At 52.4% G+C, this 21,029-nt stretch overlaps 1 protein-coding gene across 4 annotated transcripts in view; it reads right to left on the bottom strand.

The window, feature by feature from the left end:
• LOC129523286 (tyrosine-protein phosphatase non-receptor type substrate 1-like) overlaps positions 1–21,029 on the bottom strand; it is a 42,381-nt gene that overhangs the window by 10,595 nt on the left and 10,757 nt on the right. For all 4 annotated transcript variants that reach the window (XM_055345972.1, XM_055345954.1, XM_055345982.1 and 1 more), the window contains exons 3-7: positions 11,892–12,245; positions 6,786–7,106; positions 5,847–6,185; positions 3,823–3,930; positions 585–609 (exon numbers count right to left, since the gene is read on the bottom strand). In XM_055345972.1, coding sequence (XP_055201947.1) covers positions 585–609; positions 3,823–3,930; positions 5,847–6,185; positions 6,786–7,106; positions 11,892–12,245 — 1,147 coding nt within the window. The remainder of the gene's footprint in view (positions 1–584; positions 610–3,822; positions 3,931–5,846; positions 6,186–6,785; positions 7,107–11,891; positions 12,246–21,029) is intronic.

Here is a 21,029-nt window from a genome sequence, read left to right as displayed (position 1 = left end):
CTTCTGGATCCTGAGCCCCATGAAGGCCTGGATTCTTGCTTACTGCCCCAGCACCCGCACAACAGCTGACACATATAGGGATTCAGCAGAAGTCACCGAAAACATGAATCAGCAAAGTAATGTACTGTCTGCGGCATAATGTCATTGCTTTGGCCTCCAAGCAGGCCCTTGGCTGCAGGAGGGCAGACGGTTTCTACCCTACTTGCCCGGCATCCCCAGGGCCAAAGGCAGCCAAGGTATGAAACACCTACTGAATGAATGAAAGCAAGAGCAAAGTACACAGCTGGGATCTGGGGGCTGTGTGTGTGGGTGGCGGGTTTCTGCTACCATCCAAATGGGATTTGATGAGGGTCTCGCTGTCTGTGGACGGCAGGCAGGAAATCAGAGCCTCGGTGTGCCAAAATCCCCTCATTTGAGACGATTATTAAAAACGAAGCTGGCAGAGCAACTTACAAAGGAAATAGAAAGGTTGCCTGGCACAGGGGTGAGGGTCAGTGGGTGAGGATCGGGCTTCACAATTTTGGGGGGCTGTCAACCATCCCACCGACAACTATGGAGGCATCCTAGCCCAGCAGTGCACTCACCTTGTAGAAGAAGTGGAGCCCTTGGCTGAAAGAGAAAAGAAACCAAAACCAGTTATTTAACCCAGAAACACACTGTTCTTACGTAACTTTTGTGGGGGGTAGGGCAAAGGTTTGCCTCCAGGGAAGCTGTGAGGAATTGTTGAAATCACCTCTGAATCACAGGAATTGCCTATGCTCACTCCAGTGGGGTGGCCCAGTATCTTCCAACAGGAGGACCAGTGGGCTGGGGCTTCCTGCTTTCCCATCTCTGGGGGTTCCCAAGGTCATATCCCAGAGCAGCCTTCAGCCCAGGAGGGGCCAACTGCCCTGCTTCTGCCTGGCCTTACTTCCACCCATTATATGCCTTACCTGAGACCCTAGAGGAGCCTGGATCCCAGCCAGGGTCCTTCACTGCTGGGGAACAGATTCCAGCAGAGCTGGAGTTGGGGGAGCAGGTGCAAATCCTATGTCTGTCCTTAACTCACTGGCTGTGTGACCCTGGGTGGGTTACTTCCCCTCTCTGAGCTTGGATTTCAGCTCTCCAGCTCGCACAGTTGGGCTGGACATTCATTTATTCTCATGTCACCACTTTCCAAAAAAAGGATCTTAGGAGGGAAGAAAGGGCCCATCTGGTTCAGAGATTTTAAGCCTATGATATGGGGCATCCCACAGAGCAGTTGCTGGGGTTTGGCCACTATCTGATTCCCATCTAATTGTAAAATTGTAATTAAAAAGCAACCTGCACACCAAATGTGCTCTGCACTGCACTTTACCAGGCTAGAAGCTGCCACCATGCAAGAATATTCCCTGCCGGCTGAACGCCTGGTACCAGGGCAAACAGTGGATTTTTAGGTGAGCTGGTACCAGTTGGGAAGCCTGTGGCTCAGCATCCAGCGTCTGAATGGAAGCTAATGGACTGCAGAATGCTGGGACATGAGCTGTCTTAGGGTGTCCAGTCATGAGACATCAATCACCCTCGTTTTACACCAGAGAGACTGGGTGGCTCCCTAGGGACCTCGCAAGGGTCACACAGCTGGTAAGCAGTAGAGCTGAAATCAGGACGTTTCACTGCGAGAATTGAAGTAGACGATGGGCAGACTCCTCCAGGGACCAATGAGAGAAGGGTCATCTCGTTAAGGAGGAGATGCTGCACAGAGTGGTCCCAGACACTGTTCCTGGAGACTGACCACGTTGGACTCTTGGCCTCACCCCTTAGCAGCCGTGAGGCCCTGGGCAAGTTCTAGAATTTCTCCATGCCTCAGTTTGCTCATCTGTAAAAGGTTAGTGAAACCACTGCAGAGGTCTGTGGTGAGAACAATGCCTGGCGCATCAGAAAAACTGAGTGAGCGCTAGCTGTCACTGTCACCAGGGCCTCTGTGTGAGGGCTGGGCTCTGCACACAACTAGACCCGTCACTCAGAGGCTGCATGGCCTTCACCAGTGACTGCAGCTCTCCAAACTCCATCTCTCTTCTGGAACACCCAGTTCCTAACGCCCAAGCCCACAGTAATGAGAGTGCATGTGCCAGAGCCTGACATGGTACCCAGGGATGGGCCTGGGATTTCACTAATGGCCACCAGGGGTGCCATCCGATGGGCTGGCCTCAGTGGGCAGTGGAGCCCGCTTCTCCACCCTTCCTGCGTGAGGGCTCTCTGTGGACTTAAGGGAAAGACCACTGGGTAGATCACTTGGTGGAACCTCTTTCAGACTCCAGACAGGCAGGGCCAGACTCCAGCCCTCCTGGAGGGGGAGCTAAGGCTTGGCCAGTACGGCCAGTACTCCCAGCAGAGTCCTTCCAGCCCAGCCAGGAGGGAGGGAAGCTTGAGGAGCCAAGGTGAGGGGGTGCAGAGATGTGTGACTGATGAACAACACGCCCATCGGAGCCCCGCCCAGGGGTCCGGGTGCAGAAAGACAGCTCAGGACAGCACTTGGTGGTCTGTGGCACATGGTGGATCACAACCAGCATTTTAAGGAGAATTTAGTAAATATGACAGAAAAGAAAACATCAGAGTTCCAATTTATCTATAGGAGTGTGGTGTGCATCAGGTGGAGACATAAAATGTGTTTCTCTAACTTCTAGTCAAGTAAGTTTCAGAAACACTGGCTTAAAATTGTCTCCTCCAAGGGGATCCCTGGGTGGCGCAGCGGTTTGGCGCCTGCCTTTGGCCCAGGGCGCGATCCTGGAGACCCGGGATCGAGTCCCACGTCGGGCTCCCGGTGCATGGAGCCTGCTTCTCTCTCTGCCTCTCTCTCTCTCTCTCTGTCTGTGTGACTATCATAAATAAATAAAAAAATTAAAAAAAAAAATTGTCTCCTCCAAGAGTGGCAAAGAGAACACGTATTTTCTGAGGGCTGAGAATGCATGAGAACTGTTATTTTATGTGAGCTTATTTGTGTTTCCTAACTCTTCTCCAAGGGAGGAACAGCTATACCCATTTTACAGATGTGGAAACTGAGGCTCGCAGGGGTCAAACTGATTGTTTAGGGCAGATAACAAGGCTCTGGAATCCTGGTTGGTGCGAATCCAAAGTCAGAAGCCTTGCCACGGCAACAACTACACACATAGGCCTGCACACAAACAAGGGCATGACGCCCTAGCTTTGCACTTATACCCTCCTGCTGTGGACTCTAAGGCTGTGCAGCTTGCCACCATGAGAAGAGCTTTCCAGGAAGGTGGCTTTTGTTTCTGGGCTCACATACGATACTAACAACAGGAGCTAACATTTACTAAGCACCTGCTGTATGCCAGGCACTCTCCTAGCACTTTTCCATGACATCACCCACTTAATTTTTCCCAATAGTCTTGGAGGAGGTGCTGGTACAATCCCCACTTCCTCCAGTCTCCCACCTAGGGGTGGGCATGTACCTGGATGGGTAAGAGGAAAGTAGAAGTTTGCTAGGATTCCTGGAAAATCCTGTTTCTTTCTTGAGACCCTCCGTTCACGCCCTGGCATCTCCCTGCTCCCCATGTTGGTAGTGGTCCCATGGGGATGTGAGGCCTGGAGTGGTGATGGCTATCTTGCAACTGCAAAGTGAGGTGGAGGGAGGCACCCACCAGGGGGAGGGAGCCACCCACACTCTGGCCTGGTAAAGGTGCTGTGCCGGCCCTGACAGGACACTGCTACCACTTGGCTTTATGTGGAAACAACTGGACTTCCTCACAGCTTAAGCTACGTTAGCCCAAAGCACCCTCATGGCCTCTCCTTCTTGGAGGGACAGCCCAGGGGCCAACTCCGGGAGGAAGAGGAGAATCCACGCACCTTTCTTCTGTCGGATTCGGAGGAGGTAGAGGGCTGCGATCAGCAGAGCCACCAGCAAGGCACAAACCACGCCCACCACAATGAAGATACTCCGGCTGTCATTATCGTCTAGGGACCACAGGGAATAGAGGCTTCATGTATGCAAATTAAAAACGGTGAAACTTAATACCCACCACCCCTTTTCACCGCTAGGTAGGCATCATTAACTGAGAACACCTGGCCATATATATTTTGAGCCACATGAGCATGTTCATGGGTATGCACACACTTCCCCACCTGGGTCACCTGTGGGCAATGCAAAACCATGCTGAGGTGCCAGGAGGAAAAATGCGTGTTGCTGACAGTGATGGAGGAACCCTGGCTCAGGATGTGGGCAGAAATCTCACTCCCAGGGGACAGAAACATGTTCCTTCTCATCTGGAATGAACCAGAATGGCCACCATGGCAGCACAGGTCCATCTGAAACTCTGAGTCACAACTGGCTGTCACACACAGGCTGGGGGTGGGGGGGTAGGTGGGCGTTGAGGGACGGTGAGGACTGGCAGACGTGCAGTTGACTACTGGACTCTACAGAGCTCTCAGGAGCTGTCTACACATCTGTGCCCGGGACCTGAGCAGAGGCGCTCTGAACTCAGGACCCTTGTAATGGAGACTGTGTAGGTAGGGCTGGCGCCAGGGCACAGGTAGGGAGGGAATCCTGCACTAGCGCATTGTGGGTTGTCAGGAGCAGGGTTCGGAGTTGCAGAAACGTGGGTTCAAATCAGTGCACTTGGTTGTGTGACCTTGAGCAAGTCATTCAAACCTCCTTCTACGTACTGACTTCTTCTTGTGTTATTGAGGCCAATAATAATCTCTACCTCATTGAACAGCTCTGAGGATTAACTTGCTAACTAAACAATCAACCAAGTCACTCACTTACTCTCTCCTTTTTAAGAGTATGTGCTGAGTGTCCACTATGTGCCAGGTCCTGAAGCTATGATGCTGAACAAGACAACCATGGTCCCTAGCAGCTGAGTCTTAAAGCTGAAGGGTCAAGCACATCTTCTTTGACACTGCCATGAATAAGTGAAGAGGCCCAGAGAGAGACACTGACTTGTCCAAGGTCACTCAGCACATCTGCGACAGAGCCAGAGTCGAAATCCACATGTCCTATCTCCTAGTGTAGTGCTCATCCTATGAAAACCAGGCATCGGTGACATCAAAGGGTCACCCTGCAGGGCCCCAAGGCTCCTAGAGCTCCCCTGTTCTCTTAGAGATGCACTAAGGAAAGAAATGGCCTCTACTGTAATCCATTCAAAAGGACAGCCAGGTGCAAGGCAGAGCCATGCTAATGACAAGTGATGGAATATTCCATAGTGGCACCAAAATGCCAACGAGGTGCTGCTACTTTGAAGAGAGATATCTTGAGAACAGGTTGGAAGGGGCTGAGAAAAATCACATCCAACACCTCTCACTCTAACAACAGAGAGGCAGGGCTGTCACTGTCTAAGTGGGCATGGACCTTGGCCTAGAAATGCTCTTGGGGAAATCATCCCCCAGAAACAGCTGCACATGTAACAGAGTCTGTGCAAGGTCATTCATTACCACAGTGATTCTACTTGAGATAAGCTGCAAAGATTCTGAAGCCCCCATCCCATTCCAGGGCTGCAGGCTTGCAAAGGAGGCCAGGGAGACAAAGCTGAGGTGAGAAAGAACAGCGGGAGGGGGTGGCTGGCCTGGCATGGTGACAATCTCAGTCAGGTGCAGGAGCAGGAGGCAGGAAGCTAGAAACAGACAAACGTCCCTCCCTCCCTTCTCTCTCGAATGTATGCTCCTGTCAAAAAGATCTACAAAGATATGTACCAAACTCTTACCAGTAGTCCCTCCTGAGGTGTGTAGGCTTTGGGCGAGGGGCACTCACTTTAAAATTCTACTTTGTATCTACAAGACTTCTAGATCATTCCATAATAAACATAAATGACTACTTTTAACGTTAAAAAAAGATAAAATTTAAAGTGCCAGGCCAGTCGGCATTGAGGCCTCACCCTGGGGTTTAAGTGTTTCCTGGTCCTTCTGGCGGGCAGAGGCCACAAGGGTATGGTTTTTGGTGACTGCAGGCTGCCCGTCATGCTGCACCTGGCAGGTGAACACCACATCTTCCCTGTGGGTGGATGAATTCACCAGGAGCCAGCTCGTCCAGTTAAAGGTCCCATCCTTGTTCTCTAGGAGGTTGGAGGCCACTGAGGGAGTTTCTGTTCGGGACACGTTTCCATTCTCCAACCAGGTCAGCTGTAGGCGCTGAGGGTAGAACTTCTTCACTTGGCAAGTGACATTCACCTGGTCCCCTGCCATGGGGTGCTGGGAAACCTCCAAGGTGGGCGGAACTGAAACAGCACAGAGCAGAAGCTCTGACCTTATGGAACAAACAGATCACAGCGGAGGGGCCGAGAACTTAGCTCCCACCACATACAGCAAGGGAATCACCCAGAACACTGCCAGGCATGCAGCTGGTGCTCAAAGACTGAGGGCAGTCTTTGCATATGAATGACACCCCTAAGTACAGTGCCCAGCACACAGTAGGTGCTCAAGGACTGATAGCTCCTATTAGGGCAAGGATGAGTGAAATCAAGACACACAGCCCCTGGCATGCAGTTAAAACAGAGTAACTGTAGCAAAATAAATGAAATCACCAAGCACGCGGTGGCTTGGATTACAGCAGGTGCTCGGTGCTCGGTAATAATTGGAAGCGCTATGGTAAAGCAAATCAGACTGCCTAGCACAGTGCTTGGCACGTGGTCAGTGTTCACCAGGCAGCTGCCATGGGAACAGGGGAGGTGACTGTACATCCAGGTGCAGGGTGACTGGGAGGGTCTTTCAGGATTCAGACTCCAGACAATGGAAGGCCTGGAGCAGAGTGGGGGAGGGGCAGGCTCCTAGGCTTGGGGGCCAGACCTGGGCTTGGGCTGAGGGTGAGGGGCGTCTACCTCGAAGGGTCTCAGACAAGTTGGCAGTCCCACGAAGAGGAGGGCCCCCCTTCAGGGTCACGTGGGCCACCTCGCAGATGACCTGGGAGCGAACGTCCCCCGGGGCCAGCACCAGCTTGGTTGTGCTAGAGATGCTGTAGGAAGCGTTGTCTTCCTCTGGGTACACAGTGGTCTGAGAGGCTGTCAGTTCATTCCCGTTTTTGAACCATCTCAGGGTGATGTTTCTGGGGGAGAAGCCATGCGACTTGCAGGTGAAGTTCACTGTCTGCTGAGGCGTGGCCCTGGCCGTGGGGCCGGACACCATGGGGGGAGAGGGTTTGGCTACAAGAGGAGCATCAATGAACAGTAAGCATGACGGTAGTCAACAGCACTAACCACACGTGTGACACTGTGGAGAAGCCTCAGCCCTCCTGATAGTGTGAGGAGGGCGGTGTCATCTCCTCATCACACAGAGGAGGACACAAGGTTCCAGAGCTGAACTGTGAGTTGGGCGCAGGGGCTCAGGTGCAGTTCCAGGCCTGAGTTCAGAGTCCCTTCTCTCCTCTGCCAGGTGACTTCCCAGCAATCTGGGCACAGGAAGGACATTTCTGATGGCTCTCACTCTTGGTATCCAGGGTTCCTCGCTGCCTCCCTGGAAACCTCCTTCCTTACAGGGGAAGCAGGGGTGGAGCAGGACCCCATGGATGATAGAACCAGGCTGGCTGGCTGACCAGAGGTGTGGCCATGGCACAGCGCAGCTCCCCCATCTGTGAAATGGGACAGCAGGCATTTCTCTTTCCCTGGGGTTGCAGTGAGGGGCAGGTGAGGCAATGCATGCAGTTTTGCTTGGAATTTAACATGGAAATGCTTCTCAGAACGAAACACGGATCTATCTTTATCCCAAACCTAATTTACACCCAGAGCTCTCTGTTCAGGTATTTATGAATTTCCTCTCATTTTCACCCTTTTTTACAAATATTCCACAGGGTCTAATCTGTGCTACCCCTGAATCCAAGAGGGTGGGAATGAAGGGATGTTTTCCTGAATCTGCATTCTTTTCTCGGGTCAGTTTTGGGTTGAAAACCAAGATCATTATGTGCTGAGGAAGCCAAAGGTCATTAATTTCTTAGTCATGGCTTAATTTCAAGGACAGAAATACGGAACTACGAGTAGGCAGTAGCTGTCCCGTGTCCTGAAAGCACACCCACATTAGTGAATCAAAAAGGGGGGGGAATTTTACCCATAAAAGGTCCTATAGGGTACCTCCAAGTTGTTAATTATTACCCAACACCTTGTATAACAAACACAGGAAATATAAATATTTACATTTGTGAATATTTAACTTCCTAAAACTCATCAAACATGTTGAGGACATGGGAAGGAGGTGTCACTTGAATAAGTGAAGTCATGAAATCACCAACAGACTGGATGCCCCTAGAGAGATGAGGTGCTGTGCTCAGCTGCCAGTCACGGGCAGCATCTTGGGCATCTGGCTCTGGGCTGGTCTCTCCTCGCCCCTCAGCTTCTTTATCCCTCTGCCAGCCCTTTTAAGGGGGGTGCCCAGTACGGTCCCGTTAATGGGACAAGGCTCCGGGAGGAACACGGCTGGTCCAGGGCATGCATGCAGTGAATATAGGGCAGAGCTCATCTCACCACACATACAACTGATTAATTTTAGCTTCTCTGTTCTTTCTTCCTGTGCCTCTGGGCCTGTTTTGGTACAAAGTGGATCCAAACACTACCTTGGTAACATGTGAGGATGGATGTAAAACACAGAATCTGGCATACAGTAGGTGCTTAATAAGCAACACCTATGATTATTACCATAAGATCTGGCCGTGACTACTTCTGAAACTACCTATTTGTTCTTTTGGCAGTAAGAAGGCAAAACGAAAGCTTAGCAGAAACACAAGGAGAGTCCCAAAGCCTGCTCCCCGCAGCTGCCATGCAAAACCCCAAATGAGAAAAGCAGCAGAAACCAGCAAATTATGATTCTCTCCCTCTTCTTTTAATAATCCCCTCAGGAAACAAGTTTGGCGAATTGGCTTTCAAAACACAAACGAGATCACAGGCGTATTCCTGCAGATTAGCTATTTACAGAGAGCTGGGAGCATTCTGAAAGAAGGAGGACAGATTTTGTCCGTGACATTTTGGTGTGTTGAGGCTGGGAGGGCTCTGGGGCTGAGCGGCGAGCATTTGTGGGGATTCCAGCACCTGCTCAGACACACATGTGCTTAAAGACGGGAAGGTCCCCTAGCAGTGACGCTCAGATCTGAGCAGGGTGTCGGCTCCCCTCCTGGGGCTGGAGGACAGGAAGCAGCTCAGCCCCAGGCTCCTTGGGAGAGTGTCCTGGCCACTCCACTGGTGTTCATTTTCCCAGGAATTGCCACGGGCTCAGGTTATTCTGAAGCACCCAACCAACCAAAAGCTCCTCTCCCAGTCCCGGTAGCTCAGGGAGCCAGCTTTGTCAGGGGTAAAAATAATTCAACGTGTCCTCTGTGATCTCTGAATATCCAGCTCAGGGCTCTTCTGCCCATTAGCATCCTCAAGACTAGTTAAAAAATTCACCTGCCCAGGCTCATGTCTGATTAAGTTAGTTAGAATATGTAGAGGGGAGCCAGGGTCTGGAGAGCTTTTTTTCCCAGGCAATTCTAATGAGCAGCCCAGGTTGAAGGGTTCCCAAACCCCACTTACATTCGGGGCCTGGGAAGAAGGGTGACCCCGTCAAGGTCCTGTGGCTCGGGCATATCACTGCCATGTTCATGGGATAGTGACCACCTGCTAGGCCCTGCTCTAAGTGCTTTATGGGCATTTGCTCGTTCAGTCCGTGCAACAGCTCTGTGGGGTCATGCTGTCACAGTCACAGACAGATGAGGACACAGGACCCAATGTGGGGATGACTCATCAGAGGTCACAAGCCAAAAGGCAGAGCTGGGTGGGAGCCCAGGCTGTGGGGGCTGGCCACGCCCTCTGACGCCCAAAAATCACCTAACCCCCACATCTGGAACTTTCTGGATCTCTTCTCCGATCCTCAGACCTCTGACTGGCAGCCTGATTGTTGCCAGGTCACAGATGGGACAGGGAGGACCTGAGGGAAACTGAGGCTAGCCCAGGATCGCACAGTTCTGGCAGGATCACCACCCAGGGCTCACTGAGGGTCTGTCCCCTCCTCCGGCTCACTATGTTCCCCCTAACATGCTGCCAAGGCTGGTGTGCTGATTCACTTGCTCGGGGTGAGGAAATGAGTCCAGCAAAGGGAGCAGAGCCACAGCCCTGAAGGAACACCTGGATTTGGGGCTACCTCTCCTTGCTGGGTGATGCAGACAGAGCCTCAGATCCTTCCAGTTGTCCTAAAAGGAGGATTCCACGATTATCACCATTTTATAAGTGAGAAAACTGAGGCCGAGGCAAACAAAGGGGTTGCTCCTCACCCTCACTGCATCCCAGGGGGGGCTTCCTGCAGCCCTTAGCTTTCACCGCCACAAAAGAGCAAGCATCCCACCTTCTCCAACCCGACAGTGACCACCACCCTCCTTGGCTCTCTGATATTCTCCCCTGTAAGCAGTTATGGGGAGGGGTCCCTCTGGGTGCCCAGACCTGCTGACGCTGCAGCAACAGAGGGAAGATGTGAGGTCCCAACATCTGAATCTAGAATATGAACTTTGGCTCAGGAGCCCGAGACACCCTCCAGGATGTGTCTCCCAATCATCCTCAGTCTGCAGAGCCAGGAATGGGGTGCCCAGTATTGCTGGGATTGTGGGGGCCCCTCTGCTCTGTCCAGGCCACTGCCCCAGGCTGCTCAGTGAAGGAGCAACATCACACAACGAGAAAAGACTCCTGATGCTCTTACATGTGAGGAGCTGTCCCCCAGGAACAGGCTCGACACTTCATGAGATGTTGGCATGTCTATCTGATCTGGACATGCAAGGCTAGCCCACCTCCCCCCATCCCAGGACTCTTTTTTTAAATGCATATTGCTGAAGAACAGAATACAGGATTTTAAAGGAGAGGGTTATAGCATTCTGAACCTTTGGAAAAATGATGAAAAGGAGAAATACTGGCTTATTATTGAAACGGTCAGTATAACCTGGTTTTACGCGGTACCTACTATGCACCAGGCTCTTCCATGGAAACAGTATCCAAAGCTGGGGCAGGAAGGAACCTGCAGGAATCAGTGGGTTCTGGAATGATCTCACTCACTGGATACATGAGCAGGAGCAAGACGCTGTCGTCTCATGACAGGCTCTGAATTTGTACAAGGGAGGTTGGGCTGGATGGGGCCTTCATGTGCTGACATCCCAGGGTTCTGGACCCTGGGCCTCTGGCAGAAAACCCTAAATGACCATCTTTGTGTCAACAGGGAAACCCTCCTCACCCACATGGGGCACCTCTGCCCTGGGTGAGGACATTCCGAGATGCCCCAGGTCTGCTGGGAGCCTGCCAGGACCGTGAGTCAGTCCCTGAATCACATGAGGGTTTTCTGGATAGATCCACAGCAAATGCTAAACCTCTGGCATCTCCTCCAACCAGGGCTGTCAGGGTAAACAGTGCGTCTTTGCCTCTCAGGAATGTCTTTTCAGAGCAATGTCTCCGAAGATAAAATAAACACATTCTTCCTTCTCTCCACCCTGGATGGGTTTGTCCTCATTGGATAGGGAGGGAATGTATACTTCATGAGAGGGGAGCCCTTGTCTGTTTTGTTCCCTGCTGCTTCCCCAGCACCCAGAGCAGAGTGTGCATACAGCAGGTGCTCAGTAAGTGCTGAGTAGAGAGAGGAGTCAGCCACATGGAGGGGAGTGCTCTCTGGAACTTGGGTTGAGGTCAGACCTTGTGACTGGGCAGGCCACTCAGACCTCCAGTCCCTCATCCCTGGAACCAGAGGGCTGGTCAGGATTGAAAAAGGTATGAGCTGTGGAGCCTGCAGACTGAGGTTCTATGTTTTCCCACCATTTTCTAGTCTGAGCAAATAGCACGACCCCCCAGGCTTCAACTTCCCTGATCTATGGAAGAGGCCGAAATAGGGGCACCCACCACAACATCCAATTCTTAGCTGGTGCTCAGACAATGGAGGGCATTCTTACTGACTTGTCACAACCAGGGGACAATGGAGGCTCAGGCCATACTCACCGCTCACAGTGACCAGGGTGCCTGGTCCAGACTTCAACTCCACATCGGGGTTTCCTTTCTGGAACTTCACACAGTAGTAGGTTCCCGTGTCTGCTGGGGTGATGTTACTGATGCGGATGGAAAAATCCATGTTGTTCCTCTTTGTAGAGTCTGAAACATTTGTTACTCGGGGGAAGTGGCCTCCTTTGAAATGGAAGATCAACTCCCGGCCTGGCCCTGTCCCCCTGAACCACTCAACCTTCCCAACGGGGATCAGGGAGGTCAGGGTGCAGTGCAGAGTGGCGGTCTCTCCAGCCGCGACAGACACTGACTTCTCAGGCTGGATCACCTGCAGCTCTGCCTCACCGGCCACACCTGGAGGGGAAACAAAGCAGTCATTTATCCATCCTTATGTGATCCTGCATGTTTCCTCAAGGGTTGATCCACAACAGCACGTTGAGTACACCGTGAGCAGGCCTTGACTCAGCATGTTGCATGTACACGGCACAATGAGCCTGTGACGTGAGACCCTATCAAAACCCAGTAAACTGAGGTTAATGATGTGCCAGGGAGCAGGCTGGAGGGCCTGAGCCCTCTCCGGAAGCATCACGTCTGACCTGGGCTCTGAACCTACCAGGATGTAAGGGGCACAGCAGGGCAGTGGCTCAGAGGTCGGGGTTGGGGGGCTAGTACGACGTGTGTGGGGCTCTACGGGGAGCTTAGATTCTCTTTGGGGCCTGGCTTAGGAAGCAGGTCCCCAGCAGGGAAGCCACACCGAGCAGCTGGGGCGCGTCCAGGCAGTGGAGTAGTGAGGCGGGAGGACTTGGATTTGAGTCCTGGCTTGGGCCTCACTGCTCTGTGACAATGGCCATCCCTTGGGCCAAGAACATCCAACAGGAAATGGGTGTGGATGGGAGTGCTGCCCTTGGTCTGAGCACATCCTTCAGGGCTCACAAGCCTCAGTTTCCTCATCTGTCAAACAGTTACTGCGATCCCATCTCGATGAATCTCTGGCATGACCAAACGACAAGCCTCGGCCAGGGACAGTTGCAAAAGAAGCATCCAGTCTTTGTAGCCATCTGACCTGGCCGGAAACGTGGCCCGCCTTTTATTTACACGTGACCTGAATTTATCTATTGATTTCGAGTCTTAGTTTCCTTATCTACAAGACGGGTAGAGCAACCGCTAGCCCTCTGCTTTGTTCTGAGGAGAAAGTGCGATGGCACGTAGAAGTTACTTAGTATCACTTGGGGCACAGGGAAGCTACTACTGTCATTACACAACCAATAAATGATACAAGGGGGAGGCTCTGCTGTGTGAACTTCATTCCTGCTCTTGTTGATGCACCTGCAGGCCAGGCCGTACTGATGCTGGGGACACACAGGGGTTGGATACATGTCAGCCCTCAAGGGCTTCCAGGCTGGGTAGCTGGAAGGCTCCCTAGGAGTGGTGGAGGGGAGGAGCCTGAGCCCCAAACTGGAGAGGAGTGGGGCACTTGAGACAGAGGACAAGGTGGTGATGGGGGCGGGGGACACCAGGAAGGTGACCAGGCAGTGGGAAGTGGCTGGGAGAAGCCGCTGAGATACTCAGGTCGAGGTGCACCCAGGGACTGATTCTGAGCAAGGTAGGGTTGAGGGAGAGAGGACAGATCATAAGGCCCTTGGAGAAACACAGAGACGGGGAGATAGAGAGCGGGACCTCAGACATAGGCCGAGGGAGAGACAGACAGGCATGGACAGTGAGTGAGGGGAATGGAGTGGGGGGAGAGAAGACAAAAGATAGACAGGGAGTAGTGGCAGCCCGGGGTAGGGCGGTCTGTCTCCTCCTGGTCACACGCTGACCCACAGTGTCGCCTTGTCCTGTTCTGACACCTTGTCTAGGTCATCTTTGCATTGTACCACAGAAAGGATGCAGCCGATGCCCTGAGCAGCCCCCTCTGGCTCTGGCTGGGCAGGAGAGAGACCTCGGAGTCTGCCACCTGCCCATGGCCTGACAGGGACACCTGCCCCCGCTGGCAGGGACAGGGCGCTTAAAGGCTGGGAAGCCCCCCGACTCCAGGCTGCCCTCATGGCTGGCAAGCCTGGGGCCTCAGAACAGTCCTCTCTACCCCTGTGCCTGTTGTCCCAGTCCTGACTCCCAGGCTAGAGGTCACCCAGTTCTCCTGGAATGTGCCAGAAAGCCAGAGCTGCAGCCAGAGGGTGGCCCGACCCTCACAGGGGAGAAACCAGAGCCCACAGGAGGGCAGGGGCTCGGGGTGAAGCTGGTGACCAGGTGTGTGACAGGTACACGGAGGAGGCCCACCGAGGCAGCCAGCAGCCCCGAGATAGCACAGGCAGGTGCCAAAAGCATGCAGCCAAGAACAACCCCAGTGGGTGCATTCTAGCACGGGACACTGGAGGAACTGGAAATGCCGCCTGGGGGAAGCACAGGCCCAAGTGCTGGTTTCCCTCTTAGCCAGCTCAGCACCCACCCTCTCTGGGCCTCCATCCCATCATCCATCAACTAGGGTACCGGTGTCTGCTCCACGGGATGGTCATGAGGACGAGGACACAGTGGGACATAACTGCCTGCCTCATGGGTGCTGGGTAAATTTTAGTTTCTGTTCCCATTATCATCACCGATCTAACGTTTATATCCTTGATTGTCATCTCCCCCCCCCCTCCCCGACCAGGATGTAGCATCCACAAGGAACTGTTTCCAACCCCCTGCCTGGAACAGTGTCTGGCACACACCAGGCCCTCAATAAATACACGCTGAATGAACGCTCATGAATGAAGGAAGGAGGGATTTCACTTGCTCCTGGGCAAAGCCCCTCTCTGAGTCTTTGCTCATCTGTTGAATGGAGCTGCCACAGGCATACCCAGGAGACCGTGCGAACTGGGCGCCCGGGACCGCGCCTGGCCCCTGGGTTTGCAGAAGAGATGCCAGTTATTATTATCCTTATCAATAACACCACACAGGGCCGTGAGTCAGCAGCTGGTGAGGGGAGCGGCGCGAGCAGGAGATGGCTGCAGAACCAGGCGTGCAACGTGTTGGAGCAGGGCTATTCTTGGGGTGCAGCCGGAGGCCTGTAATCACACCCTGGGCAGGCGACAATAAAATCTGGAGTTGGGTAGGGCTGGTCCCCCCCCCCTTTTTTTAGCTCCTCTTGCGCTCTCTCCACCAACTGCAGCCAGATTTAGGCGGCTTAATTAATTAGCTAGTGTTTATAAAGCGTTTGAAGAATTTTAAAAGTGCGACGTAAGTGCCAAATATTATTTTAATCTGTGTATATGTGTGTTTTTTCCAGCAGAGAGGTTTTTTTCTTGCTTGCTTGCTTTTCTTTTTCTCTGCAGGTTCTGTTCTGGGAACCGGGCTTGTTAAAAATCACTCCTGCGGTTCTGGGCCTGGGGTCATCATGCTGGCATTGCGGACAAAACCATTTCCTGCTCTCTCCTGCCCTCCTGGCAGGGAGAGCCGCTGTCCAGGGGCCTGAACCGTCTCCAGGAGAAGAGGGCGGCTGGGCAGGCATTCTCGCACGCTGCTGGTGGGAGTGGAAATTGGAACATCCTCTCGGGAAAGCAGTTTGGCAGGATGTACCAAAGGTGTGAAAGCTGTTCACCAGCCTTTGCGGGGCTGTTCCATGAGGACATAGCCCCAAACGTGGCGTGGGGTTCCCACATGACGATCTTGAAAAAGTTGGGAAAGAACCCAGACAGTCGAGACGGGGAAGGCTAAATGAATTACGGCCTATCCCTTACATGGAGTACAGGTAAGTCCAAAAAGCCACCACCAGGAAAACTGGTAATGTGGACATTTTTTGGACATCATAATTTTAAACGACACTGTGATTATGCAAATAAAACCTGTTCGTTGTAAAGTTTTAGAAAAAAACAAAAACACAATAATAATCTCACAAAATACCATTCAAAGGTAACTGCAATCAACATTTTGAGGTAGTTAAAATATGAGTGAGTAAAAACAATGTAAAATCGGACTCAGATAACTAAGATCATGAGCAAACATTCTGCTTCGTTCACTCAAGCGTTCTCATGAAAATAAAAAATTGGAAATATCCTAACATCCAAGAGGAGGGGACTGATCGATCCCATGATGGTAAACCCCTATGAGGACCAAGTGTACAGCCATTAAAAATGATGGTGTAGAATCACAATTATCAACACAAAAATATATCATGAGATCAGGGTCAGTCACCGAGTGACACATTCAGTGTGATCTCAGGCTTCCAAGTTTAAAAGGAAGTAAGTACATATTAAAGATTAGTAGTGGTTAATTCTGCAGTAGATTTACAAAGGATTTTGCTGTTTATGCTTTCTGTTTGCATGACTTGTGCAATAAAAAAGTAAGAAAAACTGTGCTTTCAGTATGATTATGACTTTGTAAAATAAAATAAAACTCTTTTTAAATAAACAACAGCAAGGTACTATATACAAGGCCATAAAACGCCACACTCTCTGGATCATGAATCTAAAACTGAGGGGTTTTTCCTTCTATTTTGGGGATTTTTCAGACTTCCTAAACTGGAGGAGTATTAAATATTTACACTATCCTATTTTGTAATAAGGAAAATCTATACATGTAATACATCCGTCACATACATGTTCACTGTTGAAATGAGCCTGCCCTCCAGGAATCTTGTCTGTGTGTTCACTAATGTTTTTCCCCAGCTCCTGACACAGTATCTGGCACAGATTAGATGCTCAAGAAACATCTGCAGATATGACTAGTCCCTGGAATATCTAGAGACAAAGGTCTAGAGTGACAAACACCATGATGCTGAGGTACATTATGTCCGGGAAATGAGGCCAGGGTTGGCCCATTGTCTTTTTCACTTGAAAAAACAATATCACTGAAAAACAATATTCACTGAAAAAACAATATATTGAAATCTGTTTTTTTCAGTGAATATTTACTTCTTTTGGAAAAAAGTTTAATGAAATAAAACCTGGGAGTAAGTTTTCTAACAGGAGAAGTCAGCACAGTGGGTAATGATGGCTCCCTGTATTTGTTGTAAGACAGGCTGGAGGCCACTGTCAGATAGCCACAAACTCAAGGTGCCCAGAGGCCTGGAGGCCATGGCCAGAGCTCTGGCTCAGGACCCTGGTCAGGTGCAGAGAACCCCTGGCTCCCACAGCAGGAGTAGTTCAGTGGCCCCTTCCCTGTCCATGACCATTCCTGGCTGTTCTCGTGCGGGTAGCTGCTGGTTTATGATCCCCCCCCCCACACCTTGTCAGGGGCTGCCTTTGGCCCCTTCTGGGTTAAGATTTAGGGTTGTGGGTGAGAGCGCTTTTAATGCAGGAGTGTGGAGGAGTGTGCAGATGCAGATGCAGGAGTGTGCACATATGTGCACACATGTGCTGGGCAAAAGGGGCGTGTGCACCTGTGAGTATGTGCAGGAGATGATGCAGGTGTGCAGGTGAGTACAACAGGGCTGCTCAAGAGTGTGCACGAATGGCCCCCAGTGAACAGTGGCACAAGGGGGTATGAGCTTTGTGCGGGAGAGTATCTGAATCGTGGGCGGCCTGGTAGTGTGAGCATGTCAGTGGCATGAGAGGGTGTGTCCGTGCCCAAGGGTGTGAGCAGATGTCTGGGAGGGGTATGAGCACAGGGCTGCCTGTGAATGTGTGTGCGGGCAGGGGAGCATAGGAGTGGGATGTGTACGTGCATGTGTAGGCATGTGTAGAGAGAGTGTGTGTGTGGGGAGCCTGAGTGCGATGGGAGTGGTGTACACACGAGTGTGAATGTGTGTGTGTGCACTGGCAGAGTGTTGTGGGCAGGGACAACAGCGTGTGTGGGGACCACTGTTGGCATAACATCTGTGTGTCCACGTGCCCAGCTGCGAAGGTGTCCAACATGCATGGGTTTCCACACATAAGGGTGGTGGGGGGGGGTGGGGAAGAGCCACTTCCCTCAGGTTTGCCATCAGCTGCTGGTGGGCAAGGCCTGGCATGGTAGCTGGTCTCAGGCACCTGCTTATGCTTACTACGTGCTCATGTGGTGAAGAGGCCAGGCCCAAAGTCTGGAACCCATGGCCCAGGGCAGGTAGCAGACAGTCCCTGGGACTGATCCATGCAGGGCTGCCTGGTGGATGGCTTATGGATCCTGCGGTTTCCCAGAGGCGGGGCTCAGGGCTGGATGCAAGTTTGCCAGGCCTCCGACAGCCACAGCAAGGCACTGACTTTCTCTGAAGGTGGCCTGGCTCATTGTGTCCTCCTGAACCCCACTCCCATGCCAGGCCCAGTCCTAGATGCTACAAGACACAAAGCGGAGGGCAATGGGTCCCGGCCCTTGTGGGGCAGAGTCCCAGACATAGGCAATGACCACCTGTACAGAAATAAATGAATGAAGAGGGGCTTGAGATAGGGTCTCGGGAAAGGGGTGGGATGTGGGGAGACCTACTGGAGGTTGGTGGCCCCTGAGTGGGGTGGTGAAGGCTGACAGAGGCTGGGGAGATGAGAAAGCATTCCAGGAAAGGGGACCCATAGGACCAAAGGTGCAGAGGAGAGGAAGAGCTCTGTCAATCCAGGGACCAGGGCAGAGTCCTTAGGACATGTTCGCCGGCCTTGAGTCAGCTAGGATGGGGATAGCCCGGGACTGGGCTTCAGGTGCATGGGGCTAGCCAGGGACCGGGCTTCAGGTGCATGGGGCTAGGCGGGGATGGGCTTCAGGTGCATGGGGCTAGCCGGGGACCGGGCTTCAGGTGCATGAGGCTTGCCAGGGACCAGGCTTCAGGTGCATGGGGCTAGCCAGGGACTGGGCTTCAGGTGCATGGCACTAGGTGGGGATGGGCTTCAGGTGCATGGGGCTAGCTGGAGACTGGGCTTCAGGTGCATGGGGCTAGCCGGGGACCGGGCTTCAGGTGCATGAGGCTTGCCAGGGACCAGGCTTCAGGTGCATGGGGCTAGGCGGGGATGGGCTTCAGGTGCATGGGGCTAGCCGGGGATGGGCTTCAGGTGCATGGGGCTTGCTGGGATGGGCTTCAGGTGCTTGGGGCTAGCCAGAAACTGGGCTTCAGGTGCATGGGGCTAGCTGGGGATGGGCTTCAGGTGCCATCCGCACAGTAGGCTATCACCAGCAGTGGTCTGGTGCCGTGGACAGACCTGTCGTGCTGCAGTAGGCACAACCCCAGCTGCACTGGAGCCAGCACAAATGGGGATGCACAGGGTCTTGTCCATAAGACGAGGGTACTTTCTCCTCCACCCCGACTCCAGGCAATTCTGGGAACTGGGCACTGTACCATATCCTTGCAGGGAGTGCACAGACCCTGGCACCCCCTCCACACAGCAGGAGAACCCCTGCAGGGCCAGCAGTCTAGAATCAGGGCTCTGGGGCCAGAAGACCCGTATGTCTCATCCCCAGCGGGGGTACTTGGCAAAGTCCCTCTTCTCTGAGCCTCCGCTCTCTGCAATCTGTAAACAAGGAGGTACCAATGGCTCTCTCCCTAGGGTCGGAGGTTAGTGGCTCAAAGAACTGGACAGAGGATGGTCTCCCGCCCCATCACGTCGCACAACCCATCTATGAGCAGATCTTGCCAGCTCCACTGCTAGGATTTGGCCAGACTCTGATCTCTTCTAGCCACCTGACCACACCACTGTCCCTTACCTGGATCCTTGTCTCAGATTCCAGATTGGCCTTTTGTGCCTTCCCCTCCTTTTCTCTACAATACACACTCTCCTTGTAGCTAGAGGAGCCTCTAAAATCTAAGCCAGATAACCTCTTTCTTTGCTGAAAACCCTCCTGCAGCCTTCACTGCACTAGAAGGGAGACTCAGAATCTTTCTGGTGGCTGCCAGGGCCCTACCGTAGCTTGCTCTCAATTGTGCGAGATGCTGAATGGATTCACCTCAGGCCCTTTGCACCTGCTGCTGACTCTGCCTGGTACTCTCATCCCTTAGATACCTACACTCTGGCTCCTTTACCTCCTTCAGGTCCACCTGAAAGGCCGCCCCTAGCCACACTGTATAAATTTTTTTTCTTTTATTTATTATTTATGATAGTCACACACACACACACACACACACAGAGAGAGAGAGAGAGAGAGAGAGAGAGAGGCAGAGACACAGGCAGAGGGAGAAGCAGGCTCCATTCACTAGGAGACTGACGCGGGACTCAATCCCGGGCCTCCAGGATCGTGCCCTGGGCCAAAGGCAGGCGCCAAACCACTGTGCCGCCCAGGGATCCCAGCCACTCTGTATAAAACACTATCCCCTTTGTGTCCCTTGCTCTGTTTTATTTTCCTACGTATCACCCACCACCCAACATATTACCTAGGTATTTGCCAATTTCATTAGCACCACCTCCCTACCCTAGACTTACTTATGAGCCCTTTGAGAGCAGACACTTAGTTTTGTTCCCCACAATATGCTCCAGGTTTATGCCAATACCTGGTATTCGCTGAATGTATGTTCAGATTTAGATTCTAACTCGGCCACTTCTGAGACCCCAGGAAAGGTCTTGACCCCTCTAGACTTGTGGTTTCCCATCTGTAGAATGGGGATGATAATAACCCTAGGATCATGCTAGAATGAAACAGGCTGATGCATGTGAAGAGCCTAGTACTGTGCCTGGTAGAGAGGAAGCATGTAATGCCGGGCAGCTGTTACTGTGCTGCAGACATTTAAGGACAAAGGAGAGGATGACCATGGTTTTAAGACTGAGAAGCTAAGGATTCTCTCCAATGCAGAACCTGCTCTGTCCCAACACAGGCATGAGATTGCTCACTGCTGCATCTGCTGGCTAGGAGGCCTGGAGGCGGGGAGGACCAAAGGCCCTTGTGAGTGTTTGCTCGGTGGTGAAGGGACATGGAGGTGATGAAGCAATGCCTGCAGTGTGGCCTTCTCTTTCCCTCCAAGCAGCAGGGAAAGAACTCTCAATATGTGTCCTTTGTATCTACCAGGCCCAGGAGGACCTCTCAGGCAGGGAGAACATACAGGGGACAGCTACACCATCCACTGTGCTTGGTGCCTCAGTGACTTAAGGACCTTCTTCTCACCTTCCCATTTTGCAGATGGAGAAACTGAGGCTCAAAGGTGGGGCCTGGAAAGGCTGAGAATGCATGCATCCTCCCTACCACATGCCACATGGTTCCTCTAGGACAGGCCCCAGTGCTGCCCAGCTATGCTCCCACGGGTACCACATATGCATGAGGTCACATAACAGG

The sequence above is a fragment of the Nyctereutes procyonoides genome, unplaced genomic scaffold (assembly GCF_905146905.1).
Source record: "Nyctereutes procyonoides isolate TBG_1078 unplaced genomic scaffold, NYPRO_anot_genome, whole genome shotgun sequence".
Taxonomy (NCBI): Eukaryota; Metazoa; Chordata; class Mammalia; order Carnivora; family Canidae; genus Nyctereutes; species Nyctereutes procyonoides.
Note: the sequence above shows the minus strand (reverse complement) of the source record. Positions and strands in the feature narration are given on the sequence as shown.